The sequence below is a fragment of the Chanodichthys erythropterus genome, chromosome 4 (assembly GCF_024489055.1).
Source record: "Chanodichthys erythropterus isolate Z2021 chromosome 4, ASM2448905v1, whole genome shotgun sequence".
Taxonomy (NCBI): Eukaryota; Metazoa; Chordata; class Actinopteri; order Cypriniformes; family Xenocyprididae; genus Chanodichthys; species Chanodichthys erythropterus.
In genome coordinates, this window is record NC_090224.1 from 3916035 (window position 1) to 3937841 (window position 21807).

Below are 21807 nucleotides of genomic sequence, written 5' to 3' on the forward strand. Positions count from 1 at the left end.
GATGTTCTGCAGCTTTCTTAATGCTGCCCTTCAAAAAATGTGAAAATAAATATATATACTACCGTTTATATGTTTGGTGTTGGTAGGATTTGAAGAATTTTTTTTTTAAGAAGTTTCTTATGAACACCAGAGCTGCATCTATTTGATCAAAAATACAGTAAAAAAAAGTAATACTGTGAAGTATCATAAAATTTAACAACTGTTTTCTACTATAATATATTGTAAAATGTAATTTATTCCAGTGATGACAAAGCAGCCATTACTCGTCTTCAGTGTAATTCTAATATGCTAATTTACTGCTTAAGAATTTGTTTTTTATTACAAATATTAAAATAAAGTTGTGCTGCTAATATTTTTGTGGAAACTGATTTTTTTTTTTGATGAATAGAAAGTTGAAATCCTTTGTAACACTATAAATGTCTTTAAGTCTCTTTACTGTCTTTTAAAAGTATTTATTTCAAAAAAAAAAAAAAACTACTGACGCCAAAATGTAAAATTTAAAAATGTACAATTTACAGTAATTTATCAATTTAGGAAATTAATGTAAAAACAGTTAAAATAACTAAACATAAAAAGGTGTTGACTAGTTATTTTTCATTTTTTTATTGTAAATGACTGTTCTATAAATACATAATTAAGTTGCATTTAGGATTTCAAGTTTCATTTTGGTTATTTAAAACTTAAATTGGATGTTTAACAGTGATTATTGTTTTAATCATAATACACTCCCTTTCTGTGGTGCTGCATTTTTATGTACACACACACACACACACACACACACACACACACACACACACACACACACACACACACAAAGTATTTGCAGTTTAATGACTACAGTATTTAATCACTTGCTGTCAGGATGAGCTGTTTTGAAAATTGAGAATACAAGTTCTCTGCACAGTGCAAAGTCCTGATAATTGATTTTGAAATGGTGGCTTTGTCAGTCATTTTCATTAACAATTTTATTGAATTAGTTGTTACACAATCACCTCTGATTATTGTACCATGATGTAAGATGAACGAAGCACGGGTGTGGAACTAGATGTTGAGTAATTAATGACAGAATTTTCATTTTTGGATGAACTAACCCTTTAACCACCTGTAGTTGAACCCTAAAGCTGTAGAAGCATATTTTCATTAATCACTTTGAATGAATGGATTTTGAATAAGTCAGCATTACCATATATTTTTCTTTGGTTTAGCATTTTCTGTTTGGTTAGGTAGTGGCCGTCCCCAGCTCAACCTGTTTCTTCACCTGTAAAGCAGCTTTACAGACACAATCACAACTGCCCTGTTCAGTGCTCTTCTGCTGCTGCTAATATTATGGGTGTTTTGATTGTGCTTCTGTTTCTGTTTCTGCTCGTGATGTTGCTGTGTGCACATGAGCCGTATGCAGGAAGAGGAAAGATATGGCGACTCTGCAGTATGTTTATGTCTAATATTGGTCCCCTCAAGGGCTTTGCAGGGCTGGAATCTTTGATCACACACTCAAACAGACACAGTAGTACTTCAGCCACACACCTCCTCTCTCTACATCTCTCTATCACCGCAGTCATGTGATCAGACTTCACTTCATTAAACTACAATGGAAGTTTATCTTGGAAAAGTGAGTGTTTGTGCATGTGGTGTTTTCTTTCAGGCATGTGATTCATAATCAGGACTGGAAGAGCAGAAATTCAAGTTAAAAACAGGCCACACAACAGTTCATAAAGTTAAACACTGTAGTTGACAAAGCTGACAAAATATAAAAACTTTCATCAGCGCTGGATTGTATTTATCTCCCTCCTTTCATTTTGTCTTTCACTCTTGCACTCCCTTTTGATTGTTTGCTCTTTCACTCCCTTTTATTCATTTGTTCTGTTGCTTTGTGTTTATTTGTTTTTTTCAGTGCTGCTTTATTTCTTTCACTTTCTTGTTATTTTTTCACATTTTACTTTCTCTTTATATATTATTCATTCCCTTTAGGGAAATTCACTTTTCCTTTTTTGATTTTATTTATTTATTTATTTTTTTTGATCATTCCTTTTGATTTTTTTTCTTTCATTTCACATATTTGTTTGCTTTCTCTTTTGCTCCCTTTCGTTCATTAGCCCTCTTTCATTTGATTGTTAATTTTTTTAATGTCATATGTTAGTTCACTCTTCCCTTCTTTCATTTGCTCCCCTTTCACTTATTTGTTCTTTTGCTTGCTTTCGTTTGTCCGTTCATTGCTGTTTTTCTCTCGTTTTCTTGTTTTACTTTTGCTCATTCCTTCCTTCATTTGTTCCTACTTTCATCCGTTTGGTCTCACTTGTTTTTGTTTCTTTCCTTGTTCATTCTTCATTTTCTTTAATTTTCTCGTTCTTTTCTTGCGTGTCTCTTTTGTCCTTCTTTCCTTCCTTTGTTTCTTTTTGTTTGTTCTTTCTTTCTCTCTCATGACTCAGCATACTGTATTTAGCCGTGTTTTGTCAGTTTTTGGGATGGAGGGTGTTATGGAGATCTGGTGCTGATGTGTGTGAGTGTCTCTGCTGACTCAGAGGTGCGATCAGTGGAAATGTTAGGCTAGCACGCCCACTGTCCCTCTCTCTCTCTCTCTCTCTGAACACACTGGGTTTCACCACTTTGCAATAATGTCTCTTTCTCTGCGGAGTGTGTGTTTGTTGCTTTGGTGCTGACAGGTGCGCTTGTGCTTGGCAAGGTGTGTAGTGTCCTGCGGTCTTTAGCTTGCGCTGCTGATATGGTGTTGTGATTCAGCTAAAATGTTTTAGTTTGGGACTGACTTCTAAACACCCAGCAGTTCATGCGCAGACTTTAGTGCTAATTCATGAATACTCGAAAACAATGTACTTTTGTGGCAAAATCAGGTTTGGCAACATGTTGAAGTTAATAGAGTTAATAGAGTTTTCAGATAGGTCTAACATTCAGGTACAGCAATACTACAGCAATTAAATCAAATGTTTGATTGTATAAATTAAATACAGATTAAAGCTACTGAAGTTATTCTGTGAAGAGCAATGAGTGATTTTCGTGTTTTTTTTTTTTTTTTATTGTTTTTTTTTTGATTAAAATCAATGATACGAGGACACTCACTGAGATGGGCATTTTGACATAATTTTGTGCATTTTATAAGCCATGACCAGTTTGACAGGTGACTTTATATCAGTTGGCGTTCTGGATATGAATTCACAGAATACCGTCTCTAAGGCCCCGTTTACACTAGTGCAATTTTGTTTTAAAACGCCGCTTTAAAATGAAAACGATCCTCATCTACACTGGCATTTCCAGTGTTTCAGAAACAATCTCCGTCTACACTACATGGCCAAAAACACGTCACATGACTGTTAATGCACACTGGGCATGTGCGTACAAGTGTAAACAGTTGCCACTTGCGTATAGGCAGCTGCAGTATGAAAAAAAAAAAGTGTTTAACTGCACAATGGCTGCTAAAAATTACAATAAAGCCAGCAAAGATTGCAGTTCAGTTTCCATGTTATTGTTTACACGGTCGTCAAGGATACGCAGAGCGAACGCGGGCAACCACGCCATTCTTTTCAAAAGTCTCCGTTTGCAAAACGGAGCTAAAACGGGCTCTGCAGCGTTTTCCAAAGACTGGTCAACAACAGCCGTAACCGTGGCAAGACTTATGCGTTTTAAAACGAAAACGCACTAGTGTAAACAGGGTCTCAGAGAGCACGGGAGTTCTGAATGGATTGAAATGGCATGTCTTGCAAATGATAAACTTTAGTAACGATGCATCTCTGGCCCGATTGGGCAAGTGACAGTTCTCTCCCAAAACGTGAGGGAAGGTCCTGTAACGCAGTGTGCTGCTCGCTTGTACAGACGCGATGTGATTATGTGATGTCATTTGTGCATTTTGAAAGAAAGAGAATCTCTTGTCGATATTTGTGAAATTAAGTCTCACAAAAAAAATAGTGAAATGTTCTGATCATCAGTGTGGATCAATTTCCTCATTCAGCCCACAAGCAATAGTGTATAAATTTTTGCGGGAATTTCCTGCATTATAAGGGCAAAACTTGCGAGAATGAGTAAAAATATGCACAATACCCGCAATCCTGTGTCCGCATACTGTGATCACAGGTTTGGATAGACATTTTGACCAGAGAGAGCAATGTAGACCAACAGTACAACCCACTGATACCATTGACTGTATCACTACCTCATTTTCATTTATGAAAAATTTAATTTGGTGTCTGTGCTAAGTACATTACTCAAATGGACACCTTACAATTCATACACTTTTAATTACACAGTTTATTTTCATAGGCATCATTACACATAAGATGACCTTCAATTACAACATCTGAACATTGAATTGTTCCTTACAGGAATTGTACTGTTTGCCAAGGGATTCATTTCACCTCTAGTAAACCAACATAAACTTGTTAAGATCTTTAACAAGGAAATGTCTCAGACGATAATAAGCCTGGATAGGTTCATGTTCATGCTGTAGCTTTTTTGCCCAGCTGTCTTTTCTTTGTTGTCTGCACTTTGCATCATGGGTGATGCAGTTTTACACAAGGGAACCTTTTTTGCACTGCCTTCCACTAGAACCTTCAGCACATAGTATAACCTCAGATTGAATAACTGTTCATATTGATCGGTCTCTCTTTTTTCCTCATCCCTCTCTTTTTTTTTTCCCTCTTCATCACTTATCCTCTCTCCACCTTGTTCCTTTTTTGGCTTTCCTTTTCCCTATGCTGGGTGCTATAATTCACAGTACAGGAAATGCACTCTCACTGTGGCCTCAGGGGATTGAAGGGCCTTCACAGACTGTCTGTCTGTCAGCGTATGCCCTGCTCACGGTCCAAAAGCACTTACCGTTTGTGCTCTCCTGAAACATCAGCAGTTGATCTCTGAACAGAGTGCCTGTTTTATCTTGCCTTTATGCATTAGATTTAAATGAGGATGAATTTTGTTGATCTAGAGCAGAATCTGGTTTAGATACTGTATGTCTGGGGTTGAGTTTGTGTTGATGTGTTTCTGATCTGGATCAAAATATGGTGTAGTAGAGCTACACAATTAATCATTAAAATATTTCAATGTTGATTCAAACACTCACTTATTCCTAAATGACAACGATTCAACTGTCTTTTAAAGGGTTAGTTCACCCAAAAATGAAATTTCTGTCATTGAGTACCCACCCTCATGTTGTTCCAAACCCATAAGACCTTCGTTCATCTTCAGAACACAAATAAAAAAAGATATTTAAGATATTTTTGATGAAATCCGAGAGCTGACATAGAACCAGGAAGCGCTACACTGTGTGTACAATTTCAACAGCATAGGAGACCGACAGGGAAGAGAAGAAATTGTTGAATGAAGTCGTTATTTTTATTTTGTTTTTGCGCACAAAATAATCTTCCCACTTTATAACATTAAGGTTGAACCACTGTAGTCTCATGGACTATTTTAATGATGTCTTTACTACCTTTCTGGGCCTTGAAATTGGTTATGACATTGTTTTGTATAGGGAGGTCAGAAGCTATCAGTGTTTGAAACAACATGAGGGTGAATAATTAATGACAAAACATGTGAACTAGTGAACTAACCTTTTAAACCTTTGACAAAATTACATTTGAACATTCAAACCTGCATTTGCACTGCACAGAGAGAGCAGTTGTCATGTATAGGTATGAAACTGCTTCACAAACAACACAGTATTATGTAAATAACATAAAAGTTTGTCGTTTAGATATAAACACTTATGTCTAAGGTAGTGATCAAAATGGACCAAATCACCTTTTGAAAGTAACTTGACGCTTCAAATAAAAATTGTATTAATTGATTGTAACCATTTCATTGTAACACCAGTAGGTGGCGAAAAGTGACTAAAAAACACTGATTCATCCAGTAATTAATACAAGTGAAGTATTTATAAGTCAGTCATTGAATTGTTCATTCAATCCGATTTTGTTTTAATAATTCATTTAAATTAATTAAACATTTTAAATAGACTGCAGCAATTAACATTTTGTCAGAACTTCTATAATACATTCTTTTGTATAGTTGTCTGTTCAGAATCGTGGGAGAATTGTGATCTTTAGTTATTGTAGTTATTGTACAACTGGGATGCAGTTTGAGTATTAGGGCTGGGCGATGTATCGAATGCTTTTGTCACGCGCATTTCTTCAGTAAAGCCGGTTCCCTGATTACCGCTAAATCGCCATCACCTGCTTTCAAATGAAGCGGCATTTAATAGACAGAGCCGTAGTTCACTGATAAGGCACGCAATATCGCGTTCAATATCGACGGCGATACATATCGATATTGAACGCGATATTGCGTGTCTTATCAGTGAACTACGGCTCTGTCTATTAAATGCCGCTTCATTTGAAAGCAGGTGATGGCGATTTAGCGGTAATCAGGGAACCGGCTTTACTGAAGAAATGCGCGTGACAAAAGCATTCGATACATCGCCCAGCCCTATTGAGTATATTTCTGATCTGGATCAGAATCTGGTTTAGTTAAGGTATACCTGGGATGGGGTTTGAGTTTGTCTTTCTGATCTGAATCAGAAATTGCTTTAGCTACTGTAAATCTGATATTTGATTAGAATCATATGTGGTTCAGAATCAGTTACTGTAAGTCTAGGGTTTGTTTGAATGGATATATTTATGATCTTGATCAGAAGAGTTGTTTGACACCGCATGGTTTTTCTGTATATTAAAGTACTTGGTAACAGTCGCACCCTGTTGACAATAGATCAGCATTCCTGCTGTGTTGAGCAGGATCCTACTGTTTACCCTAAACTGTGTGTTTGTTTGAGAGAAAGAGAGAGATGGCAGTCTTTGGCCATCATGTGATTCTGGACTGACTTATTTAACTGGGTGTGGTGCATGCAGGAACAGCCAATTCGCAAACCTAGCTTACACAAAAGTGAAGAGATACGCTGCTTTGTTAATGCAGAGGGACAAAAACCGATAGTAGGCTATTAGTTGGAATGAGCATTACTTTAATGTCACGCAGCATTCTTGTTGCATTGCCATGTTCTGCCGTCATTCACCTGTTCTCAGATCAGATAGACAGTGAGGTCACTTTCACAGGAAGTTTTTAAAACAAACATTCCGATCAGTTTTTCCTGACTCTCAGCACCACAGATTTAAAGTCTATAAGATTGTGTGGAAATGGAAAACCGAGAACTGACCTTCTGAGATTTTACAAGTCTCTTTGGTCTTTTGATTTCTCACTTGTATGAAATCTTTTACTCATTCAGCCAGGATATTGGAGCAATTCTGATAAGCGTATCCATGAGAATAACTGCATATAATGTGTTTGTTTGTGCATGTGCGTATGTTTATGTTTGTGTGTGAGTGGAAACCCTGCGCTGCAGACACAATACGGGCTTTTGTACCCAGTGTTTGTTTACAATGCTGCCTTCTCGCTTTGCATAACTCCAGCAGGGAGGGACAGTCAAGTGATGGAGAGAGCGGGTGAAGGAGACGGATAGAGAGAAAGAGATATGGGGGGAGGGAGAGAAAGAGAGATTGTGAGTGGTATCAGTGGAATCTGTTTGTGTGCACTCTTTTATCTCGTCTCAGGCCTCTGGTCAGATGATGTCATGCACTAATGTCTTTATGAACGGAGGTGACGGGGCTTTGGAGGCAAGGACTTTTTTTTTTTAACTGGGTATCGCCAACTACCTTACATTACCTTTACACAATGTGGTGCTAATGACACAATTCGGTACTGCTGTCTCATAACTGGATCATGATTGAAACTGTGCCGAAAGCGCCGATATCTGGTATCAGTTTCAGTCTGTTTTTTCACTGTTGTCCCATATGGCACATCATAGAAGTGGCTCTGGGAAATGCAGGTTGCAGAGGTTCTGCTTATAGATGACCTTATTCTTCATTGAACTGCTCTTGAATGGATCTAAATTGCAATTCAGAGTTCTAAAAAAATGCATTTATTAGTATTACTGTGTACTGCAGTGGTATTTTAGCATTATTTTAATCCTCTTATAGTATTTGTTACTATTTAAGTTAGCTTTCATTTTTATATTTTCAGTTTTCATTTTAATTTTAAGTTTTAGTAATTATGTAATGTGCTTTAGACATTTTGTTAGTTTCTGTTTTTTAATATTTCTATTCAGCTTTTTATTTGTTTATTTCACTTTTTCATCCAAGTTATATTTTTTATGTTAGCTTTATTTCGATTTTTGAAAATGGTGTATAATTTTTATAATTGTTATTTAGCTTAAACAATATTTGTTAGTTAACAATAACACGAGTTCCATGCTGTTGGATGGATGTTTCACTTATTTCCATTTTATATCGCCAATATAACGATAACCAGGGTTATTATGTTTATTTTGCACTTCAACATTTGAATAATAGTATGTAACATGGACGAGACATTTGAAATGTGAAACATGGAGACATTTTAAGGTGATGATGCAAAGGAATTGTTGAATCAGTTTTGCATTGATTCATTGAAATTGTTTGAACTGATTCACAAAAATGTATCACTCAACTCTTGTAATTTTTTGTTTTAAATGTTGCTACTGAAGTTTAAATCACAGTTAGTAAAACCTGTCTTAGCACACTTTTGCTCATGAGTCATGAGAAATAATCTAATTTAAATTAGAACAAAATGACCCCATAAAAAAAATCATTGAAAGCATAGAGATATTCACAGTGTTGCATAATTTTCTACTGGCACCAAAATCAATGCAAGTATATTGTGAGAATTTAGTGTATCGCCCAGCTCAGGTAGCAGTGCAAAAACAAAGCAGTCAGTTTTGTCCATCATGATAGCTATATAATGTTTTTTTTTTTTTGTTTTTTTTTTAATGAAATTGTGTTATTGTGAAAGTATGATTAGCTTACACTATTTGTTTTAACCATGTCATGTAAGATCAGGATGTGAGTCAGCTCTGTCTGTCTGATCTCTCAGTGCTGCTCTCTCATTCTTCAATTAATAGACCCGGACTGCCGCACCCTCTTCTGCAAGCAGGGCATCGGTTACCTCATAGGTCAGGCATCGCTCACTCCAGCTGTGTGTGTGGATGTCAGTGCGTCAATGTAAATTGCAGGGGTATGATTTTTCCAAGCAGTCACACGCCTGCGTAATGTATACTTTTTGAACTTGGGGGAAAATTCCAGTATTTTTAGACGAGCAGTTTCCTTTTTGGAGTGGAACTGGATGTTTAATTGCCGTCTTACTGACAAACATAGCTATGTAAGCTGCGTCTGAAACTTATTGTAAAAGTGCCCAGTCGTTTTGTGAATGAAGGAACCACTAAAGCATGGTTTCCCAAATTGATTTGCAAGGGAACTGCAGGGGATTTGAGAGTTGTTGAAAAGCTAATAATTAATTAAACCAAATTAAACATTAAAATGAACAAATGGGGCTACACAATTAATTGAAGTAAAACTAAAATAGTGATATGTCTTCATCAAATCGTAATTATCAAATGTCTTATCCGAAGGACGGTGCTTGTTACAGTACTGTGTCCCTGTCACTATACTGGGGCGTTAGGACCCACACAGACCTCAGGGTGAGCACCCCCTGCTGGCCTCACTAACAACCTAGTTTTCCCAGGAGGCCTCCCATCCAGGCAGAGTCCTGCACGTGGGCAACTGCTAATATTCAATTTAACTGGTGGAAAAACATTTACGTGGTCATTTGCGTTCTCGGTGCAGGTCGGGAAACAATTGGCGCGGCCACGGGCAGACTGCAGGTCCAATACCCAAGACTATTTTGACTCAATTCGGGACCCACTGGTAGGCAGCTGCTTTCATATGGGTCCCGGGCTTATTTGTGTTCACGCTGTGTAGTCTAAAGAACGCCAAATGTTTCTAATTACAACGTGATTTACAGTGTTGAGAAAAGTCTTTGCACGCTGCAGCTGAAGTGATTGACAGCTTCAGTCATTAAGGGAGTGCTCTTTGCTCGCTTTCTGTATATCTATTTGTAATTTGAATAGGTTTTATTTTTTCATGAGGACCAACGGCCACGTATAGCCTACACTGCAGAGTTTCAGGATGGACAGCTGCATTTAAATGCAGAGTGAAATCCGCTGAAATATCACTGATATTATGACAGTAAAGGCTCATATTTGGTTATATGTTCTTTTTAATTTATGGAGACCTCTAAGCATCTGTATAGCCTGTGGTGTGATTTGAACAAATGTGCAGAATTATACACATTTGTTCAAAATAGCCTGTATGGGAAGAAAGTTTTATATTGTTTACACGACAGATGCACATTCTCATCTTTTTTTTTTTTCTTTTAATTATTACCATGTTAGGCTGTGTGTCTATTTTTCAACTCTGAATGCATAATGTTGGTTTGATTGCTTGTGTTACATGAGAAAATAAATAATTTTTATTACTACCTGATGTACTAGATTTAGTGCGGGTGCGGTTCGGATCGCAGCCTTTGTCAAATGGGTTGGGTCGGGTACGGAATTAAATTAGTGTTGCTGTCGGATAACAGTTCGGGTGTTCTGTTAAGTACTGCGGGTCTGGGTTTACCAAACGGGTAACATTCGGGAACCCTTGTCCTTAAGGTTCAGACTGGTTTCCAGGCACCATAACATTATGTCTTTATCTAAAACACAGTAAAGTGAGCTGTAGAGATTGCCAAACAAAGATTTTAATCAGTGGCGTGTTGAAGGATTGTTAGTACACATCGGCTGTGCCTTGTTTCCTTCCATATACTGCTTTTCAGCCGTAGTGTTTGAGTCAATGGTACCTACATCACCTCTGTCTCACACACCCCCTCTAGATTCCAGTCTCTCTCTCTTTGTCCCTCCCTCTCTCACTTTACTGCAGTTGGTGGTGACAAACAGGAAGTGTGCTTTTTCACAAGCCTCTGAGGAAAAGGATGGAGAAAGAGAGGAGAGAATGAGAAAGAGCAAGGCGGGAGTCGTAATGACATGTATTTGAAGCGCTGGAGTGGATCCAGAGCGGGCTAGCAGCGTGCTGATGACATCACCCTCCCCTCCTTATATTCTGCCATTGAAACAAACACTCTCTTCACAGAGCAAGAGAATAAGAGAGGGAGGGAGATTGAGAGAGAGAGCCAGTAGTGAGTGAATGAGAGCGGCTGTTTATCCGCTGGGCTCTAGGACCCAGCGCAGACAGGAAGAGTTACGCGAGCGAGAGAGCGTTGCTACTCTCTGCTGAGAGGCCATCCTCACCATTCCCTCTTTCACTCAGACACTCACACATTCCCGGAACAAAGTTTCCCCGTGCTGCATTTCAGGCTGGACGGAGCGGATGATACTGCCGCATGCTGTCTGAGGACACAACTTAGTCTGGTTTTTGTTGATTTTCTTGCCGCAGTTCATCTTACTGAGGTGCTTCCACTCTGCTGGATCCTTATGGGCCTCTCAGAGCCCCGCAGCTGATCTGAGAGTGTGTGTGTATGTACACACACACGTGTGTCGGTGCGCGTTCAGCAGCATGCGCTTCTTCACAAGCCCAGGCAGAGACTGAAACTTTGCCTGCCTGCAGGCGAGACGGGATGCGCGGGTGAGTGTGACGGACGTTTGGAGCACAGAGCCAGCGGGACTGGCTGGAGAAACCAGTGCCTTCTTTTTACCCACAGTCCTCTGGTGGCGTCATGCTGAGTCTGCAGGATTCTGTGTTCTTTGAGATCAGTATCAAGTCTCTGCTCAAGTCCTGGAGTGGGAACTGTGAGTAACACACACTGATGAATACACTGTGTGCTTTATGAAGATGAAGTGTCCAGCTTTTGCGTATATAGTCCAGGATATACGTGCATGATGGTTCCTTAAAAATGCTGCGACAGGCCCGCATACGCACCCTCCTTTCTGCATAGATGCAGATTAGTGCGGATCGATGTTGGTGAATGTTGCTAGTACCTGAAATTAGGTTCGCTTTTGAGTTGCGTGATTGGAGCGGAGCACATAATTGACTTAAAGGATGGGTCAACAAACATTTTACAGGGTCAATGATATGTTTTGACCTTTTTCAACGTGTAGCTTGAGCTGTACCACTTGATGTGGTCAAACACCATTCACATTTTTTCTTGGGTCCAAAGGCACTTCCCAATTGTGTGTGTGTGTGTGTGTGTGTGTGTGTGTGTGTGTGTGTGTGTGTGTGTGTGTGTGTGTGTGTGTGTGTGTGTGTGTGTGTGTGTGTGTGTGTGTGTGTGTGTGTGTGTGTGTGTGTGTGTGTGTGTGTGTGTGTGTGTGTGTGTGCGACTGCTGACTCTTGAGTTGTGCACTGTGGCTCCGTCATTGTCTCTTGCTCCTCGCCAGGTTCTTCACCTTGTTCTCTGTCCTCCCTTCATCTGAGGTCCTCTTTGAAGGTCTTGGGTTTCACATGATGATGGGCTGACCGCGTAGGAAGCTACGTGTAGGATAATGGTAGAAGAGCCAGTGAAGAGTCTGATCAATGAAAGGAAACATTAGCAGTCCCAATGGAGAAAAAGAGCAATGCGATCGTATTCATACACACATAATGATATAGACACACAAACATCTATATGCATACATAGGCACCTAATGTATTTCCTGGGTATATATTTTGTTTTGTTTGTTTTTAGGACTTTACTAGAGTCTACTGGACCTATTGAGATTTGATTTGTATACGAGTTTTGTATTATGAGAATATTAGAGAATTAGACCTACATGTTTAGTATGTCTGCAAAGTCATAAATTTGATTATTGTGAAATCAGATTATTGTTTTTGGAATTAAATATAATGATTTGCACAATCACATTAGTTATAGGCTATTCTAAATATTTCATTTTATTTTATTAATGAAATTAGACTTTAATTTTTCCACTTTGCCTCTATTATGAACACACAGTTCTCAATGTAGCATAATTTTCATTTTATTTTATTATTTTTAGTTTATTTTATCTCTAAAATTATTTTTTTCACTTTGCACCTGCTATGAACACGCACTTCTCAGTTTTATTTTAGTTCTTTTTATTTTAGAATTTTCATTTTTATTAATTTTTAGTTTATTTTATCCCTAACGTTGCCAGTTTTTTTTTCAATTTTTTTTTTTTCACTTTGTGTCTGTTATGAACACGCAGTTTTCCCACTTTGAATCACACACAGATGCCCAAGCAATCCATCAGTCCTTTTTGTGAGCTTTTGTTTTATAAAATGCAGATGCTTCATTTTATGATGTAGAGTTCTGTTGGTCACTGTTGACTAGGGTTAAGTACATCAGCTAGTAACGTCCAGCATTGTTGGAGAAATGTCACTCGGATTGGCATGCAGTAAGTCTCTCCCGCTTTCGCTCCCTCCTCTCTCCAGTCTTGTGTGTTGTTGCCAATTCCTGTGCGTTGGGCCTCTCTGTTCAAACAATGAGGAGCGAGACCTAGTTTCAAGAGCTGGCAACATCCAACTGAGTCAGTAGACTCTTCCAATCATCCCACTGCCCATCTCTGGTTAGAAGTCAAAGACATAACTTTGTCTCCAAATAACAGTTACTAAACAGAGTAAACTGCAGGTGAAATGTGTGTTATATGTAGGTCTGCAGATAGACTCGATTGGTGGAATCTGGGCATGTTGAGACACTGGCTCTAATAAAGTGTCAACATTATTCCTGCAAAGCAGATTAATCTCTGCCTCTTTCAAATACACAAACACAGCTCCTTTACACTCCACCATGCATGAAGCAGGTGGAAGCCCACCATGGAGAAAATAGGGAAAAGTTTCAGTTGAAACGGCTGCATTTTTTTATTTATTTATTTTGCATACAGAATGTGTCAGAACACATACATTTCTGTTGCATTCTCTGTGTTTCCACGAGGGCCGCTACTGTACTACTGTCAATGACGAAGTAAAGCCAACTGTCCACTATCTCTTACAAACAACAGAGTGGAAGTCATTCATTTCCACTGGAATTTTTGTCTGACTTGAGGTTTCTTCATTGTAAAAATTAAATATACATTTATCCTTATTAAAGTTACAAAAGTTAACAGTCAAGAGTAGTGAGCGATTTTTTTTATTATTTTTTTTATTATTATTATTATTATTTATTTTTTTTTTATTTATTTTGTTGTTGTTTGATTAACATTAAAACAAAACGGCAGCGGAGCAGGAATATTAGGCTGCTGTCACTTTAAGAGCTGCACAGGTCCAATATACAACTTTACATTAATTTAAGACTTAACTATGTTTACAAGGATACTTGCCAAGATGGGCATTTTGATGTCATTTTTTTGTGATTTAGAAGAAGTGAAAGAGAACTTGATTCAGTATTTGTGTGGTGTCTAAGACACTGCTTTCCAGGCGAACACTTTGGATGTGTGCACACAAAACTTCTCACACAGTGAGTACAAATGAGTTTTCTTTTGCGTCGTCTTCCGCTTGAATATTAAAATTAGCAAAGCTTAAAAACACATGACAAGAATAAAGTTTCATGAAGATGCACCACTGGCCTAATCGGGACAGTGACCGTTCCATCAGTTGTCCCAAGCGTCGTTCACGTCGTGCAGTCCTTATTGTTGAGCCCTTTTGTATTTTGTACAGATTTAATTTTAGCAATTATTTAATTATTTTTCCCAGAGAAGAATGATTGATCATGCAACAGACATTATACAACTCAGTGCCTTCATGCAGTTAATTAATAATCTGTTTGTTATATCGGCCTATTTCACGCTATAGCCGATATGCTTGATGGCCAATTAATATCGGTGGTTGATATAACGTTGCATCTCTATTTTAAATATTTGAACTTTTGCGGCAAGACCATATGTGACCACCTGAATGGATGTGATGTATCTAATCAAAACTAGTAGCACAAGGTGAAAATTACCAAAATTTTTCACTAAATGTTGTTCTTTAAACACTATTTTTGTAAAATGAACAATTATGTATAATTAGTTCAGAAATATTTTTTATAAATAAGTCATTATTTATGTTGGTTAGCCCTAGAAAATGTGCTATTTTTGGTCATTTTATTTTGTGTGGATATATTCATGCATTATTCATTCTTACCATGGTGAATAAGTGGAGGTCAATGGCTGAAAGTTCACTATGACTACCACTGTGGTGAGAAAAGCAGCAATCATATAAAAATGTTGGGGATTTACATGTTTATAGCTAACTACCTGAATCATAACACGTCTGGTTTAATGGGATATGATGGCAGACATTTGAAGGTAACTCTTTCTCCCTGTTGAGTGTTTATGACTGCATTAGTGCAAGAATGCAGGTTAAATATGTACAGCGCAGTGCATTGGACAAGCATTCATTTTCCTGTATTTGCATTCTTGTACTTTAGATTAATTTGGTCGTGTGGAGTGCAGAATACAGTATACACACTAGGGCTGCACGATTGGAAAAAAAAACTGACATTAGATTTATAGATTTTTTTTTTATTTTTTTTTTTAACTGCCTATTTTGGGGCATCATTATAAATGCGCCGATTCAGGCTGCTGGCCCTTTAATTGCTCGTGCTCCCCCACGCTCGCGCTTGCCTTGAACAGCATAAACAAAGTTTACACAGCTAATATAACCCTCAAAATGTATCTTTACAAAGTGTTCATCATGCAACATGTCTAATCGCGTAAGTATGGTATTTATTTGAATGTTTACATTTGATTCTGAATGAGTTTGAGGCTGTGCTCCGTGGCTAAAGCTAACATTACACACTGTTGGAGAGATTTATAAAGAATGAAGTTGTTTATGAATTATACAGACTGCAAGTGTTAAAAAATGAAAATAACGACGGCTCTTGTCTCCGTGAATACAGTAAGAAAGATGGTAACTTTAACCACATTTAACAGTACATTAGCAACATGCCAACGAAACATTTAGAACATTTAGTTACATAACAGTCGGTGTTATGTTGAGATTCGCCTGTTCCTCGGAGGTTGTTTAAACAAATGAGATTTATATAAGAAGGAGGAAACAATGGTGTTTAAAACTCACTGTATGTCATTTCCATGTACTGAACTCTTGTTATTTAACTATGCCAAGGTAAATTAAATTTTTCATTCGATGGCACCTTTAAATAATCAGTGCTTTATATATTTCATGTAAGTCTAACAGTACAGAAATTGAATAATCAATTAAGTAAAAAAACACTGCATAGTCTTCACTATATATAAATTAAATATAATTAATCTGTGTTAAAACTACAAAAGTGATTTTTCTCTTTGTCTTTTGTTGTTTGATAAACATTCATGACACAGAAAGCAGCAGGGGCTTCTGTCACTTTAAGACCGAATGCATGGATCCAAAATACTGTTACATAGCCGGTTTTCTTTCTCAATTGTTTAGTTCACCTAAGCCATAATCCATTGTGTTTACGAGGATAGGCAATCTTTTACATGCATTTTAACCATTTTTTTGCATGTATGTGTCCGTTCAGGCACAAATAGACGTGGAAGAGAACTGCATGCGGTGTTCACGTGCATCTGCATGGCTCTGGGTGCGCGCACTTAAAACAGCTGCACGTTCAGAATTGAGTTCTGTTTCGCGTCTCCATGCGCTCAAATGGTTTAAAAATCACTTGGATGTTTAAACTGACAAGACCTAAAACACGTTGAAATGATAAACTTTCATTGTATGATGGTCAAACTTTGCAATTAATCTGAGAATCAACGTGCATTTTAAACCGTGTATGTGCACATCGCGATTTCGCTGCAAAAACGATACATCGTGCAGCCCTAATACACACTGTATACATCTTCACAATTTGGAGCAAAAAAATGTACAACAGTCTTTGTGTGTATGTGGCGTGCAGGTTGCTCTGGCCTCACCTGTGATGATGCAGTAACTTTTCATTCTCGAGCCCAGTCTTTAAAACCTAAACTGCGTCAAGCACACCGTCACACACTGCAGTGAGTAAGTGTATCAAGACCAGTGATAGCTGCTGTCTGTGCAGATGATGATGTCATTCAATTTATTTGATCTCTGTGTGTGATCTGCCTGCTCTCTCTTAGACAGACCGCGTCCACATGACTCTCCTGGAAATCATATTCATGTGTGTGTGACTGTGTTTGTATCTCACTTACCCAATTAAAGCCATATTTGAATGGGACTAGTTTCCCTGAGGAGCACAGGTAAATTTTGTGTTTTGTAGACATAAAACTCCCAGATACATACTAAATTAGTTTAGAATTGTCTGGGTTTATTTTTGAGCAAGTTATTATTATCTTATTTAATTTATTTTTAGCTTATGAAACCAAAACATCCACAATGCGTTGAAAGAAATTATTTGCTAAATAATTTCAATTGTGAAAACAAAAAGTACGGCAAAATATTAGGTAAGGTTAATGTGCTTTTTTTTTTTTTTTTTTTTAGGTAGCTTTGACCTAAAATATATAGTTGGCTTAATTTTGATCTTTTGAGCAAATTGCTCTTATGACTTCCTTTTTTTTGTGTGTGTGTCATTATCAGTGTTGGGGGTAACGCATTATAAGTAACATGAGTTGCATAATCAGATTACTTTTTCCAAGTAACTAGTAAAGTAACACATTACTTTTAAATAGTTATTTTTCAAATAAGTAGTGCAAGTTACTTTGTTTTCATATTTATTGACTGACAGCTCTCCTGTCCCCATGTTGAGAGAAATCGGGAGTGAGGTGCAGAGGCATTTTGTGAACACTATTAGAGATCGACCGATATATTGATTTTACCGATATTTTCCCCAATATTCATATGCATTTTACCATAATTGGATATTGGTTTTGTAATATCGGATTTACCGATTACCGCCATCTTGTGGGTGTTTTGAGAATTGCGGGCAGGATCGCCATTACAGCGCATCTGAGGGGAGATGAGACAATAGCGTGCACAGGTAATGTATACTTACCTGCTTTGCTGTAATTAGTAAACTTTATTTAACATAACAGCCATTAATACACAAATTACAGTAGATGTGTTACATAAATGCCTGAAATGCCACCCACGTATAATAACAGCCGCCCAAGTATATTATTATTTTTATCCTCTTATACTTTTATATCCGCACAAGATAATGAAACCATCCACGATCGATAAACAAGTCGTTTCATACCTGCTCGTTATGTGTGCGTCAGAACTGTTTACTCCCGCTGACATTCCCACAGGCGCTGCATTTTGCAAAGTCACAAGGGGGCGCTGCTGCGCGTTCTACAAGCTTGTGCAACAGCGCTTCAGTCTGCTTCAAAGTGATTCTCAATCAATGAAAAGCGCAGATTTATGCCAAGCGATTGCTAATGAACTCAAGTTGATGAATTATTACAAAGTCTACTTTATGGCCTTTTATATAAAATGTTTTAGACGATTGTAAGAATTTGAAGGATCAGCCTGCAATTGTACAGACATTTCAAAATAAGAGTACCTGTGTATTTCGGACTTGTTTATAATTTAAAGTCACACGCTAAGTTTTTTTCTTTTTCTTTTGGGCATTATTGGTATTTTGGTTACACAATAAATTGTATTTAATTTGATTTCCATTTAATTCATAGTAAATTATTGTAGTCTCCCCCACAGGAAGAAAAGACTAAGAACATTATTTGACACATAATTATTCATTTTATAAATTTTACTAGTAAAATCTGTGTCCCATTCACTGAGAGAAACACTATATGACAGCAAGGAGAACATAGGAAAATGTGAACCATTTAAATGTTGTAATTTTGCATAATTTACAATGCATAATAATGCATAATATTAGTATGTAATTAAATGTAATATGTTATTTAATTAAAATTAATTTCAATAAATAAAAATACTATTAAAAATCACACATTATTTGTTTGTCACATGTAGTAGACCATTTTTGTGCCATGGGTAATAGGAGAATTTTTTCCGAGCTACCACCGCAAGTATATTTCAAACCTGTGAGAAGCACTGGGTATCGGTTCTAAAAATAAATCGATCGATCACTAAACATGATGGTTATTGTTAGGGGTGCAACGGATCAAAAAACTCACGGTTCGGATCGTTTCTCGGATCAGAGTCACGGATCGGATAATTTTTCGGATCAGCAAAAACAAAGACAAGACAAGACAAATAAACATAAGTTTTGTCTTTTTGTTTATTAACACTTTTAAATTATTAAATTAAAATATATAAATATATAAAAAATATATAAAATGTGATGAAGTGAGCGGTTATCGTCACATAGCTCTCCGTTCCCCTGGACGTCCACCCGTCTGTCGTGAGCGCAACAGAGGATGCTCGGGATAGTTCATCCACAACTTTTTTCTTCTCCTGCTCATAAAGATCTGGCACAATATTTTCGCTGAAGTGGGTGCGCGACGGGATGTTGTAACGTGGCTTAAGCACTTTCAGCATGTGTTTAAAGCCCTCGTTTTGCACAACCGAATATGGCCTCATGTCTGCACCTATAAACACACCGATAGCGTTTGTGATGGCTTTAGCCCGGTCTGATTGTGCAACAAGGGGCTGCTTAAATGCTGCGGTGATAAGCGGTTGTTGAGCAGCCTTCGTTTTCACTCCTGTCAGTGAAACACCGGTGTGATGTCGCTTCAAATGCGTGGCCATATGCTTGATGTGTTTCCACTGTGATATGGCTTTCTTGTGCCACAGTGCCTACACACTGTCACGGTTTTATCCACTAACCTCTTTCCTTCATCATTATATTTGACAGGGAAGCCAAAATGCTCCCATACAGGGGATTTAAATGACGCGGGGCAAAAGCTCCTCCGTTCCTCCGCTCGCCATGACCACGCTGTGTTTGGACTGAATATGCGCACAACTTTTTTTTTCATTAATCAATCCGCGGATCACGTGTGTGCCGAACCGAAGATATTGATCCGAACGGATCACGGATCAATGATGATCCGTTGCACCACTAGTTATTGTAGTTCTAGACTAAATGTGAACATGCATTTTCAAAATGAAAAATAAAAAAAACAGTAAAACACAAACTAATTACGCAATTACGCAAACCTGAACTAATTGACAACACATTGCTTTGTATTTAATCTCACTTTATTAACCATTGTCTTTGCTGCTGACCTTCGATGATCCAATTCAACCATACTAATCAAAAATTACTTTAGATAAACATCACATTTTTCTTTCTTTCTTTCTTGAAGAGTGCTGAACGTTCTTGTCTGTGCTGCACCCCCTCTACTGTACAGGTGTGAATTTGCATTTCTTTCAGCCTGAGGCTTATTCATTTCACTTGAAAGGACATTTACATTTGCTAAAAATAGAATAACTTTTTTTTCTTCTATTAAAAACAAGCAAGCAAGCCCAGATGAGAAAAACGAACGCAAAAGTAATGTAATGCATTACTTTCCATAAAAAGCCATAATGCAATAAGTTACTTTTTTATGGAGTAACGCAATATTGTAATACATTACAGTAACTTTCCCTAACACTGGTTATTATATTATACTAATCATTTTGTATTGTTATTAAATACAATACAAAAATATAGCTGCAAGCAGCGATGACGGGCCCGAGCCGGTTGCGCCACCAACCTGGTGGCTTCAGCGCAACTGTGCACAGCGGGCAATAGGCATTTAAAACGGGTAAACATAAAAGGACTATGTCAAAGTCATTTGAATACACCACTTTTGCTGCAGCAGTTGGTGCCCAAATGATCACAAACCACAACAGCCACATCCATGAGATCATTTAAATTTAGATTAATTTCATGTCATAGAATGTCATAGGTCAATTTCAATTTATAATTTTCATTTTATAATTTTATTTTTTCATCATATACCACACATATTTAAATAAAATTAAAGCATGCTTTTGGTGCATAAGATTGGTGCACAAACAATAGCTCAGGGAGATCAAGAAACACATGAAGAGAAATGTTAGGATAATACAACATCAGCATTAAAGGGTTAAATACCTTGATTTTAATATTTTTAAATACCTTGTTTTTAATGTTTTTAATACCTTTATGGATTCCTGAGAGGAGACGGTGACTTTGCTCTCAATAGAGGCCTCACTAAGACATCGGATTTCATCAAAAAATATCTTGATTTGTGTTCCGAAGATGACTAGAAATGTCATGAAAATTCAGAAAGTTTGACTCAAAGGTCATTTAGAAACTAATCTCATCCGAACGGTGGTTGGTTCAGGCAATTTTTGCAGCGAGTGGGAGTGCTAAAGCACTCAGTGCCCAGCTGTGTGAGTTCACATGCAGTCAGGGAATCATGTCTTGTGTAGCTCAGAGTATCAGAATGTCCTAGTGAACAACAAACAGACTCTGCATTAATGGATCCCTGTGTATGACTCCATTCCATGTGACTCTCTGCCTCACTCTGAGATACAAATGTGTGCTATGGGGTCAGCAATGCAGCCCAGTGTGTCACAAATTATCCGGCGTATCCACCAGAGGAATAAAGAGAAAGATGAACTGACCGAGACTTGCATTTTTCCTCCTCACTACTTTTGCTCATCCTTTCTGCATCACTGAGTGGAAAAGTACAAACAATGTTAGAGTGCCTGCCAGCAGGCCCTTCGGCCAATCAGATGTGGATCTGGGGACCCTGTTTCACTACTGGCCAATGAAAGCTGGCAGTGTGACATCATGGGGAGGCGTTGCTAAACAGGAAACAAAGAGTGAGTGTTTGTACATAGACAAACACACAAACAGCTCTGGGGACGGAGTTATGCATGCGTCCCTCTTTTATCCCCAGAGTGTGTGAATGTTTGTGTTTTATTATTGAGATGTGGGAGTTGCTAGGTGTGACTCTCTGTGAAATTTAATGAGTTTTTCAGAGGAGAACACAGATTTTTTTTAATTCATCCTCCTATTATTGTTTGAACTTCTCTTGCCTCATCATGGTTTCTCCAGCAACCTGTGGGAAGCAAGGGCAGGGATTTCCTGAGCGTGCTTGACATGTGACATGCGCGCACACACACACACACACACACACACACT

At 37.8% G+C, this 21807-nt stretch overlaps 1 protein-coding gene across 14 annotated transcripts in view; it reads left to right on the top strand.

Annotated features, from left to right (window-relative positions):
• The window catches only part of fryl (furry homolog, like), a 114800-nt gene that overhangs the window by 33877 nt on the left and 59116 nt on the right, over positions 1 to 21807 (top strand). For 2 of the 14 annotated variants that reach the window (XM_067383712.1, XM_067383720.1), the window contains exon 1: positions 11152 to 11647. The exons of 11 other annotated variants lie outside the window; for them this stretch is intronic. In XM_067383712.1, the coding sequence (XP_067239813.1) occupies positions 11575 to 11647 (73 nt within the window). In that variant the 5' untranslated portion in view covers positions 11152 to 11574. Of the gene's footprint in view, positions 1 to 11150; positions 11648 to 21807 lie in introns of those variants that run through there. One more of the 14 variants, XM_067383711.1, reaches the window with a different exon arrangement.